This window comes from Phaseolus vulgaris, chromosome 8, assembly GCF_051622355.1.
Source record: "Phaseolus vulgaris cultivar YP4 chromosome 8, ASM5162235v1, whole genome shotgun sequence".
Classification (NCBI taxonomy): domain Eukaryota; kingdom Viridiplantae; phylum Streptophyta; class Magnoliopsida; order Fabales; family Fabaceae; genus Phaseolus; species Phaseolus vulgaris.
In genome coordinates, this window is record NC_143505.1 from 46,918,393 (window position 1) to 46,930,723 (window position 12,331).

A 12,331-nucleotide genomic window follows, 5' to 3' on the forward strand; every position below is an offset into this window, starting at 1 on the left:
TTTAAACGAAAAATTATTAAAAAAATATTATAAATTAATTTCAATTTTTTTATTTATATAATTTTAAAATTTATTTTTAATTATACACATAATTATTAAATAATATGATAATAGCAATAGGGATAAAAAAAAATAGGGAATAGTGTTCTTTATAAATTATATTTTTCTTTGAATAAAACATTTTCCACTATTTTCTTTTAAATTATTTCTTTCTCTTTTTTCTATGAAATTTTCCAAACCAAACTTACACAAAAAAATATTTCAAAATTTACAAATGTTAATTTTTCTAACAATTTTTCTTATTTACATAATTTTCTAAATAATTATTTCTTAAAATATATGTTTTTGTAAATAGTTATTTCTTTGAATAATTTCTTTTATAAATTATTATATTTTATATAATTATATTTCTAAATAAATATTTTTTAAATTTATTTTTCAAACCAATTGTGTTTTAAATTAATTATTTTTAAAAATCCAAAATTATAAATTCTCTTGATTTAAAAAAAAAAAAATCAAAACCTGATTCAAGATTCAGTTATTTAAAAATCAAATTCTAACTTGTCTTCTGGCGAAATTACACTCAATTACAGTTCAGAATAACTCTGAATTGCTATAATAAATTATATCATTTGAATAACTATTGGAATGTTATGGTATTGAGATAAAATAAAAGTTAAAGTGTGCTATTTTAGAAAGAAAAAAATTGTTAAAAACACAAGTAGAAAATGCATACCAAAAATATGTTTGAATTTCGAAGATAAAATATATATTTGAAATTGAGTTTTATATTGAGATTCAACTTGCTAAACCCTTGAACCCAATCAATTTCCATATAACCAGGTATTAAAAAGAAACTCTATAACTTTTTCTAAAGATGGAAGTGAATTTTTTTGGGGTGAGAGTTATTGAAAAGGAAAAAAGGGGCATATTTAAACAACTCTGGGTCTTACCCTATTCTTCCAGGAGTCAAGTGAGTAGAAAAGAAAAGAAACCTAAAATAGGTTCTACTAGTTAACCAAAAGGAGGTTATTATTGGATGTTATTTCTAGGTTAGTTGGATCTTTCATTTATATTTAACCTTTAAATCCACCAAATTAGCAAATAAATCAGAGTAGTGGTTCAGGTTTGTTTCACTTTTCTATCTTTTGTGGCGGCTCAGATTTCGCTTCAGGACTAACTCTTCCATAAACCAAACACTATCAATTTAAATATCCTCATCTTTCTTCTTCTTTACCAAAACCCCACTCTTTATTTCTTCCTGCTTTTGTAGTAAAAACATTTTTTCTTCACTCTCTTCAACTCACTTCCTTCTCTTCACTTTTTTTTTTTTTTTTAACTTCTTTATGATTTTTCTGGTAGAACTATAGCTGAATATGGCTAGAAGGATTATGGGTTTCTCTCCTAATAGAGCCCAGGATCCACAGTACCCACCTATGGTTAGACAAAGCTCTTTATACAACCTCACCTTTGATGAGGTTGAGAGCCAGTTGGGAAACACAGAGAAGCCTATCCATGATATGTCCTTGGATGACTTTCACAAAAGTGTTATCTCAGCTGAAAGTGGACAACTTGTGCAAACTTCATCAAATCATCATTCATTTACTCTTGGGAACATGAGCAATGGTATGCATGACACCAAAAATGGCATCAGTGAGGGTTGGAGGGGAATTGTTGACCAAGAACATATGAACAGGTGTGTAGACACCCTCTTGAAACAACCTACTTTAGGGGAATCATCATCTTTAGAACATTTACTAGCTAATAATGTAGCTGATCAGAATGCTAACGTTCACACTACAACCCCGATGGTAATTGATCCGATACATCAACAGCATTGGTTGCAAATTCCTTCCATTAACACCCACCAATCTCCGCATGAGCCACAGATGATTGGAAATTCTCAAGATTTCAATGTTTCAAAGTCATTCTACGATAGCCAACTTAGTTATTCAGAAAATTCAGTGGGGGTTTCATTGTCTCCTTCCTATTCAGATTCTAAGAGTCCTCTTTTTGGGAAGAGAAAGCAGTCAAACGAGACGCTGGAAAAGGCTGTGGAAAGAAGACAGAAGAGGATGGCTAAGAACAGGGAATCTGCAGCAAGATCAAGGGCAAAGAAGCAGGTTAGTTCAATGTCTCATCATCAACTTTCATGATGCGGTGTGAGAAATTTATATCACTCTTGTTTGTTCTTTATCATGTTTCCTTCAAGGAACACATACATAGATTAGAGAACGAGAAGTGTCGCCTTCAGAAAGTGAATAGCTGGCTCAAACAGCTGAAGGTACATTCAGCAATCCATTTCCAACTGAAAATAGTTGTGCTTTGTATCTATGTGTTGTGCTAATTAATCTTTATTATGATTGTTTCTGCCTGACTGCATGTTTTTCTTTTGTAAGTGCACGACCTAACCCAACCATCTCTTGTGAGATGCAGAAGTATGATTCTTGTATGTGTAAGTGTTTGTTATGTACGATGAAAAGGACATTTTCTATTCCGTTTTTGTAGTCCAAAAGTTAGATGTACAAAAACGAGAAAAGATTTGTGTTGTGGGCTCTATTTTAGCAAAAGAGCATCTCTAATAAAAATAATCCAAGGTTCTAAAAAATATTTTATAAGCATTTCTAAGTATATAAATTGATTTTAATTTGTAAAGAAACCTATTTCACTTTTTTTTCTTTCTAAAAATGCTTACTGAAAAGCATATCTAAATATTCTTCCAGCAACAAAGAAAAAAAATCAGAATTATAATTAACTTCGTTGATTATTTATTTTTATCTCTTACACCTTTGACCTAAAATCCTTCCCTTAGTGTTTTTATTTTATTTGTGCAATCTCTTATCCTTAACCTAAAAACTTCTCCCTTTTAATTGGTTAGTGTTATCATTTTATTTGTTTGGGATCAATTCGGTGCAAATTTGTTATTTTTCTCTTTCATTTCACTTTCAATCATTCGTTTTATTTAGATTTTTTTATCGGCAATTTTATTTGGAGTTGTTGACACGTACGTTATTTTAATTAAAAGTCTTGCTTAACTTTGCAATAAACAAATTTTGTTTTTTAAATACTATTTTAGGTAGCATTTTTAAAATTCATTTTAGTTATTAGTAAGGGTAAGTGTATTCAAGTTACACAAAAAAAAAATATTATTTACAATATTTAATTTACTATTTTTTATTAGAAAAAATAATTGAATTATATGGAGTAGTTACCTATATACAAAGTAATCCAGTAAAATAAACTCCACCAAAGAATGTTTGTGCACACTTTAGACTCAACCATTTCTGTTACAATTCATTTCGGTTTGCCCACAGCCCACAGCCCACATACAAACCATGTACTCTGCAAACCTACCTTAAAACAATGCATCAGACAATATTACAATGCAGATATGCTTAGGTTTTTCATTTGTTCATTCATGATAAAGCTTATAGTATCATTAAACTGACTTCATTCTTTACTATGACAAGATCCTCGTACAGATACTCTCATTCAATGTTAACCTATTTAAAGCATTATGGGTTCTCCTCCATTTCATTATAGAATGATAATGCTTTGAGTTTGTATCACCCAGCTATAACCATTTAACCCTTGATTTTTTGTTGTTTAAGGCTTTTTGTTTCAGTTTCTCCTTACACTTTCTAGCTAATATCCTCAATCCCTATGTGTTTCTTGACCACAACCCCTCTATTAGGTCATTAAACTTGCAAAATATATATATATATATATATATATATATATATATATGAACGTAGAAGGTTTGGCCCCAATGTATGCTTCTTTCTTTGAGAATAAAAGGGCACTGGTTTGAAACATTCCTCGAATAAAATAATTCTATTGATTCAACTTTTGGTTGACCCACACTTTCATACCATGTGTGTTTTCTTCCTATTAAGGAAATGTCAACTAATCCAATCTTCCTCTTATTAGTGTTTACCTTTTTCTTTTCTTTTATCTTCTCTACACTCTTAACTACGTTAGATATAACTTGTAGAAGGTAATTTTTTTTAAATTTGAGAGGCTTTAGAGAGGAATCGATAGTTGGATAGTGTATAAGGTATTCCATAAATAGTTTTTATTTATTTATATTTTATTACCAATAATAAAAAAAAAAACCTCTTAACTACGTTAAAATCACCTATCATTGCCCGTGTTGTATTCCCGTTTCATTGTTTTTAATTCATTATTTTCTCCCACATTATTTCCTTCTCAGTTATGTCAGAGGGTGCATATACATTCCCGATGTACATTTTTTTTCTATACTTTTCTTTAACTATTTGAAACCCTCTCTTTGCTAAACACACTTGCATTCCAATCTATGTCATTTTCGCCTCACAAGTTCTAACACAGTTCATTTACTGATTGATTCCATTTTCACTTATGATATAAGATGATAAACTTTAAAATATTGATAAATAATATAATTCTTTCAACTTTTTTTTTATATTTTAACCAAGATATTACAGAGTGGACTTTAAGCCTAACTCAACCCCATAAAACCGGCTCATAGGGTTGAGGTTTGCACCCACTTATATACAATGAAAGACTATAATCTCTAGTCGATGTGGGATCTCCAACCCAAGACATTATTATATTTTTTTATCATCTTTCTTAAAGATATTTCAAACATTACATTAATTATAATAATGAGTAAGATATACATATTTAAAACATATATATTTTTTATTTTATTTTAAAATTTGATTATTATAAATATTATAAGATATAATATAAAAAAACAGTATAATTACAATATGAAAAATGTATATATATTCAGTTAAATATATATATATATATATATAATTAGATAGTTTGTTTATAAATAATATATTATAAAATTTTGAAATTTAATAAAATTAAGATTAAAAGTACCTTCAAAATATTTTTTTTATCCATATTAAAAAATTTACATATGATTATTCTGTTATTCTATTATTTATGAACTATTTTAGCATATAATCCTACCAACATTACTATGTTTTCAATTTTTCCTTTTTTACTTTTCAGCTACTTTTATGAAACACACTATTTTTTCTTTCCTATACCATATTATTTTTCATTTTAGAACTGCTTTCTTTTCCTTGTAATTTTTTCTTTTTCTCCACCTAAATCCACACACAAAGGTTTAGTAACTAATTTGTTTTTACTCTAATATATTATGTTACTTCTAGCAAAAGACACTAATATGAATATATATATATATATATATATATATATATATATATATATATATAGGAGTGGAAGTTTAACCTTTTTCCTTGTTTGGTACGTAAGATCTTGTAGTAGAACCTAGTTTATTAACTTCTTTAGAAAGAAACTCTCTTTTTTTCTTGAATGAATTTTTATAGATATTTTTGTTTTATTTTTTATCTTTTTTTTCTAAACCTTTTTTCCTTCAACTCTATATACAACTCAAAATTAGGCGTATATCTCTTTTTTATCCCTTATTGAATAGGCTTGAGATTTCCTGCCTAGATAGGATCACACACTAAATTGCACTTTATTAACATTATAGTATAGAAAGATAGATACTTTCATACTTTTAAAAAAGTAAAAATATTCATTTGACAATCCATTATAATAATATAATAATAAATTAAAAAATAAAAATATTTATTTCATAATCGTTATAATAATATATATGAAAAAATATACTATTTAGATATTATTCATTATGTGATGAAAAAATATACTATTGTAGATATTAAAAAAATTATTAGTATCTAAAATAGTTTCTAAATGTATAAACTAGTTTCTAAATTGGTATCTAATAGTTACCAAGATTTTAGCATTGACAAAATCATTAATTAGAAACCAAAAATAATTAGTTGCTACCCCAATTAAATTAGATTTTATTCTAGAGACTAAAAAATTATTGATATCTAAATTAAGTTCTATTATTCATAAATATTTTCTAAATTGGTAACTAATTAGATACTAATTTAAAAATTATTTACCAACAATAGAAACTAACTTAAATACCAATAATAGTAGCACCAATAATAATAGCTAAAATTTTGGCAGTTAATTAGATAACCGATTTATAAATTATTTAACTATAATAGAACCTAATTTAGATACCAATAATATTTTTAGTCTCTCAAATAGTATATAATTTAATCAATATAGAAACTAATTATTTTTTTGTCTAGTATAACTACCAACTACTCTAAATTCTAAAAATTAGTTTAGATACCAATAATTATTTAGTCTCCAAAATAGTATCTAATTTAGTTAATATAAGTAACTAATTATGTTTTATCTCTAAATTTGATTTCTATTCCATGATTTTCTAGTAGTAATATTAAAAAAAACAATTACATCACAAGTCAATAAACTAATATTCTAATAATAATTTTCTATTTTTTTAATTCAAAATACTAATATATATTATCTCATTATTAGAATGGATTGTCAAATACACTAATACAAGATGTCTTTACGATAAGAAAGATCTCCTCCTGTATCATAAGGTATGCATCACACCAATTTTGAAATTAATAGTACAGATTATTTTACAAGAGTGATAAATGATTTTATATTTTCAGTTGTAAAATTGTAAATCGGTAAGTTATAATTCAAATTATCATTATTATAATTTTTAAAGACAATTATTATAAAAATTATATACGGTGATTCTGATTCGTAATAGTATAAAATTGGTAATACTTTCAGCGTATATTATTTTATTTTTCAATAGTGCAAGAATCTAATTCAAATATATTGATAGTATAAAGTTTTTTATACTCAGTTAAAGACGGTTGTGTATATGAAAACTATTTGTGTAATTTAAAAGTTATATTGAAGATAAATTGTAATTGATTGTTGGTGTAAATTTGTTAACTAATAACTCATAAAAATTAAACTCGTGTTATAATACTAATTGTAATATAACAAGGTTCATTAATTAGAACGAAGTAAAAACATTTTAGCTTACGAAGGAGGATTAATTGAGACGGCGCCAAGAATTTTCTAACTAAAGTTTCCGTTTTATTTTTTTAGTAATTACTTTTCTTTTAAAATGTTCTACTACGATCTTTTTGTGTTGATAAATATTTTATTCAAATTCAAATATTTAATTAATTATTCCTTTTAATTTATCTTAAGACAAAGCCAACATGGACTGAAGTTCCTACAGGCTTCAACAGATTCTTTTAACATATTTTAAAGTTAAAAATACAATTTAATGATTGGCTCGTTTATAGTTAACAAAAAAATTAGTTTATGGTATCCGTTCACGTGTGAATATTGCGTCTTTGTGTTAATTAACGTAAAAACTGTAATATTTTACTCTCAACTTGAAGTCTGAAAAATCTCTGTTGAAAAGTATAAAATAGTTATTCAACCAGATTTCCAACATGCACGTAGTTATTATTTCCGACGATAGATAATTAATATTAATACAATGATTAAAAAAAAACTCTTATCTTTATCTTGTTAATGATGTTTTTTGCATTGCGATGATGATTAAGTAATTGTAAGTTGTTTTGCTTTGAAAAATATAATTTACTGGTTATAAAAAAAATGACTTTTCAGACTAAATTGGTAATAAGGAGAAAAACAAATCGTTGATAATAAGAAGAAAAATAAGCATAATACAATGGTTGTTTCTTGAGAATTTTGTTTATTAGCATTGAATTGTTTTGTTAGAATAGTTCAGTTATGGCAATTACCTAAGATATTTCTGTTCAAGCTTTGTTTAATTTTAGGAGTAAAGGAAAGGAGAATGAGCAAAAATTGCTTAACCATTTGCTAAAAGCTCACTGTGTGCTCCAATAAAAGGTTAGTTATTAGCAAGTTGGAGTTAAAACTATAATGAAATCAAAATTTAAAAGGGATGAACTCTTGGAGTCATAATCATTTTTCTAATTATAAACAGAGTAAATTAACTTCCGTTTTATTGTTAATTAATCTCTGAAATCAATTACTAAATTATTTAGATTAAAATCACATTAAAAAAGTGTTTAATATTTTTTATATTAATATTTCAGGAATTGGATGCAAAGTTATTTTCATCTACTACTCCAACTCCAAGATACCAACTACGTCGTAGCAGCTCAACCAATTTTTAGCTTCATTATTCATTAAAATGGCATTAAGAAATACGCCATTTTCATCACATTGCTTCATTCTTAAACAGAGAATGTATATTCTTTGCAAAACAATAATGAGCCTTTTGTATTTTTAGCGGATCCGATCGAGCAGTTCCGGCGGATATAACTGTTGATAGCAGGGAAGTGGCTCGCAAATGGAGAACAGTATTCAGAAATTTTGAATTCACATAAATCTTTCAAGTGCTATTACCATGTCATTAGAGGACTCTTTTGTTTATGGCTATAGAATAATTTCTTTTTACCTCTGTAAATATATTGATATTTTAGTTTACTTTATAGAATTTTTTTTTTATATGAGACTAGAGTTTCTTGCTTTCATAATTATTCTCCTTTTAAGGTTTAGGTTTTTTTTTTAGAAATAATATAATTAAATAAACATTGAGTAGTTAAGACGTGTTTGAATCCTTATAAAAAAGATAGACTAGTTATTGTTAAAATATCTTTCTGTTATTGTATTTGTTTTAGAGTATTTTTCTGTTACTGCAACCATTACATTTTTTTCTGTTTTCTGTTTTTGGGCCTTTGTGGGTCTTTGGGCTCTTACGTGTGCCTATATTGTTTTACTTTATGCATAACACTTGTACTGTACACTTTTTCATTAATCAATTAATGAAACCTTCTTTCTCTCTCTCAAAGCTTCTCTTCACTCTTTCTCTGAACTTCTCTGTATTCACGGTTCTTGTTTTTGGCTCTCTCTTTTATTGCTCTTTTACTGCAATTGGCCATTTTTGTGATGGTATCAGAGCTCTTCTTGGAAGAGCTCTGCTGCGTTTCATCTCTGATTCTTCATTGATCCTGTCTCACCGATCTTTCTTTCCCTTCTCTTTCACTCTTCCGCCCTTCCTCTATTTTCTTTGATTTCTTGTTTTTTTTCTTGTTCTGTTTTTTTTTCTTTTCTTCTAATCTTAATCCTTGATTTGGTTTCCTTTGAACAGATTTACCTCTCGGGATGAAGAAGGAAGAGGAGAAATCAGCCCCAAGTTATCTGTATCTTCATCCAAGCGAGAATCCAGCGACTCCTCTTGTCTCCCCGGTGTTGGACCCTAACAATTATCATCCATGGAGTCGGTCGATGCTCACGGCGTTAAGCGCTAAGGATAAACTCGAGTTCGTCGATGGAACCGCTACACAACCAGCAAAGACAGATTCCACCTTTTCGGCATGGAATCGGTGCAACAACATGGTGGTCTCGTGGCTGGTCCACTCTGTTTCCGTCCCCATTCGTCAAAGCATCGTCTGGATGGACAAAGCTGTAGAAATTTGGAACGATCTCAAGACAAGATATTCTCAAGGTGACCTCTCACGCATTTCTGACCTCCAAATGGAGGCATCCTCCTTAAACCAAGGTGAGCTCTCAATAACCGACTATTTTAAAAAGTTAAGGGTGATTTGGGATGAGTTGGAGAATTTCAGACCCAAATCTGTTTGCATCTGCAAGAACTGTACTTGCAATATTTCCTCTATTGTTTCTCAACGAAAAAGAGAAGACCAAGCCATGCAGTTTTTGAGAGGTCTAAATGATCAGTATAGCAACGTTAAATCCCATGTCCTTTTAATGGAACCCGTCCCACCTATATCAAAAATCTTTTCTTTAGTAGCTCAACAAGAGCGACAATTGAGTAGTCATGCTTTGATTGCTAATATAAAGAATGTTCAACCCATGGTTAACAAGAGTAATGTACATTCTTATGTTGTTTGCTCCTTTTGTGGTAAGAATGGTCACAATGATAGTGTGTGTTTTAAGAAACATGGTTTTCCCAATCAGAATGAGAAAAAGGTCAGTCACAATAGTAATAGAAAGGTCTGCACACACTGCAACAGAACTGGCCACACTGTTGATACATGCTATAAGAAGCATGGTTACCCACCCGGTTACAAATTCCAAAATGGTAAAAATTATTCTGTCAACAACATTACCACCCAAGAGGAGTATGATTCCAACAACAATGAGAATGGTGATACTCATTTTACTCATCAACAATATCAAATCTTAACCAACCTTCTCAAACAAGCAAACACCTCTGCTGGACAAGTTCAAGTGAATCAGGTTGGGTCTTTTGCTGCTGATACAAGTCAACAAGACCGGGAGTCTAGCTCTGCAGGTAACACACATGCCTTAAAGATTCCTTCATTAAATAAATATACTTGGATTTTAGATTCTGGAGCAACAGATCATGTTTGTTTTACTTTATCTGATTTTTCCTCCTATCATCGTATCAATCCGATTCTCATAAAATTACCCAATGGCCACTATGTTACTTCCAATTATTCAGGAACTGTTAATCTCAATTACAAAATTAGCCTCACAAATGTTCTATATGTTCCAGCTTTTTCTTTCAATCTAATCTCTATATCAAAACTTACTTCTTGCCTTCAATGTCATTTAACTTTCTGCTCTAACAAGTGTATCATACAGGACAGCAGAACCAGAGACAGGATTGGTTCAGTTGATTTGATTGGTGGCTTATATTGTTTAGATAGATCCATTTCACAGCATGTTCCTCCTCTCTTGAATTGTATAACTAAAATTGTTGGTCTTTGGCATCAAAGATTAGGTCATCCTTCTGATGAGAGACTAAAGACTTTACAAACCTACTATCCTGATATATCTGTTGAAAAATCTTATTTTTGTGATGCTTGTCATCAAGCTAAACAAAAGAAACTGCCCTTTTCTCTTAGCACTACTCATTCTGCACATATATTTGATTTAATTCACATGGATGTATGGGGTCCTTGTTCTGTTATCTCTATGCACGGCCATAGATATTTTCTCACTGTTGTTGATGATTTTTCCCGCTTTACTTAGATTTTCTCTATGCAAAATAAGTCTGAAGTTAGAGCTAATGTTGTGAGTTTTGTCTCTTATGTTGAAAATCATTTTCAAACAAAAGTCAAATCTATTCGTACTGATAATGGTGTTGAATTTGTGATGAAAGATTTTTTTGCTTCAAAGGGCATTTTACATCAAACTTCATGCATAGAAACACCCGAGCAAAATGGTGTTGTTGAACAAAAGCATCAACATATTTTAAACGTTACAAGATCTCTCCTTTTTCATTCAAAACTCCCTGCTAATTTCTGGAATTTTGCTGTCCAACATGCTGTTTTCTTAATTAATTGTATTCCTACTCCTTTGCTCAAAAATGAAACACCATATGAAAAATTGCATGGAAAGTTGTGTGACATTTCTGACTTGCGTATCTTTGGTTGTTTGTGCTATTCCTCTACTCTTGTTGCTCATAGAAAGAAGTTGGACAGCCGCGCTGTTCTAGGTGTCTTTCTTGGTTTTAAACCACACACCAAAGGTTTTGTCTTTCTAAACTTAAAAAATCACAAAATTGAAGTTTCCAGAAATGTTGTTTTTTATGAAAATTGTTTTCCATATTTTTTGAAAAATGAAAAAGATCCCAACAGTCTTTCGCTTCCCATACCACAACACTATGCTCAAACTTATGATGACATAAATCTGCATAATGACCATAGCTCTCCTGATAAAAATGATGATGATCTTTGTGTTGATAACAATGACGTGCCTGCTGTTACACTCAGAAGATCTGACCGTAATAGAAGGATACCAATCTATTTGCAAGACTTCCAGACTAGCAGTAATCAGGTTAGTACCAAGTATCCCATACAAACTTACATTAATTTTAATTCCCTATCCTCTAATTTTAGATATACCATAATGTCTATCTCTTCTCATGATGAGCCTCAAAACTATGAGGCAGCCATTCAGAATCCTCTTTGGGTCCAAGCAATGCAGAATGAGTTAGCAGCCCTTGCAGCTAAAAAGACCTGGAGTATTACAGATCTTCCCCCTGGAAAATCTGCCATTGGTTGTAGATGGGTTTACAAGATCAAATATCACTCAAATGGTACTATAGAAAGATATAAAGTCAGGCTAGTAGCGAAAGGCTACAATCAAATGGAGGGTCTAGACTTCTTAGATACGTTTGCACCAGTAGCAAAGTTAACCACTTTAAGGCTTCTCCTGGCTCTTGCTGCAGCAAAAGATTGGGATCTTAAGCAATTGGATGTGAACAACGCTTTCCTTCATGGAGACTTAAATGAAGAAGTTTACATGAAGCTTCCCCCTGGTTTTCCAGTAGCAAATAGGAATAAAGTGTGCAAACTTCAAAGGTCTCTGTATGGCCTCAAGCAAGCCGGACGCCAATGGTATGCCAAACTTTCCAATTTTCTCAAATCTCATAACTATA

General features: G+C 29.8%; 1 protein-coding gene across 1 annotated transcript; it reads left to right on the forward strand.

Annotated features, from left to right (window-relative positions):
* Nucleotides 1-1,248: 1,248 nt before the first annotated feature.
* LOC137825255 (ABSCISIC ACID-INSENSITIVE 5-like protein 3) lies at nt 1,249-2,591 on the forward strand. The gene is made up of 2 exons (XM_090294665.1): nt 1,249-2,123; nt 2,213-2,591. Exons 1-2 carry the CDS (start codon nt 1,377-1,379, stop codon nt 2,345-2,347), a joined length of 882 nt encoding a protein of 293 aa, XP_090150791.1. The 5' UTR covers nt 1,249-1,376; the 3' UTR covers nt 2,348-2,591.
* Nucleotides 2,592-12,331: the final 9,740 nt, after the last annotated feature.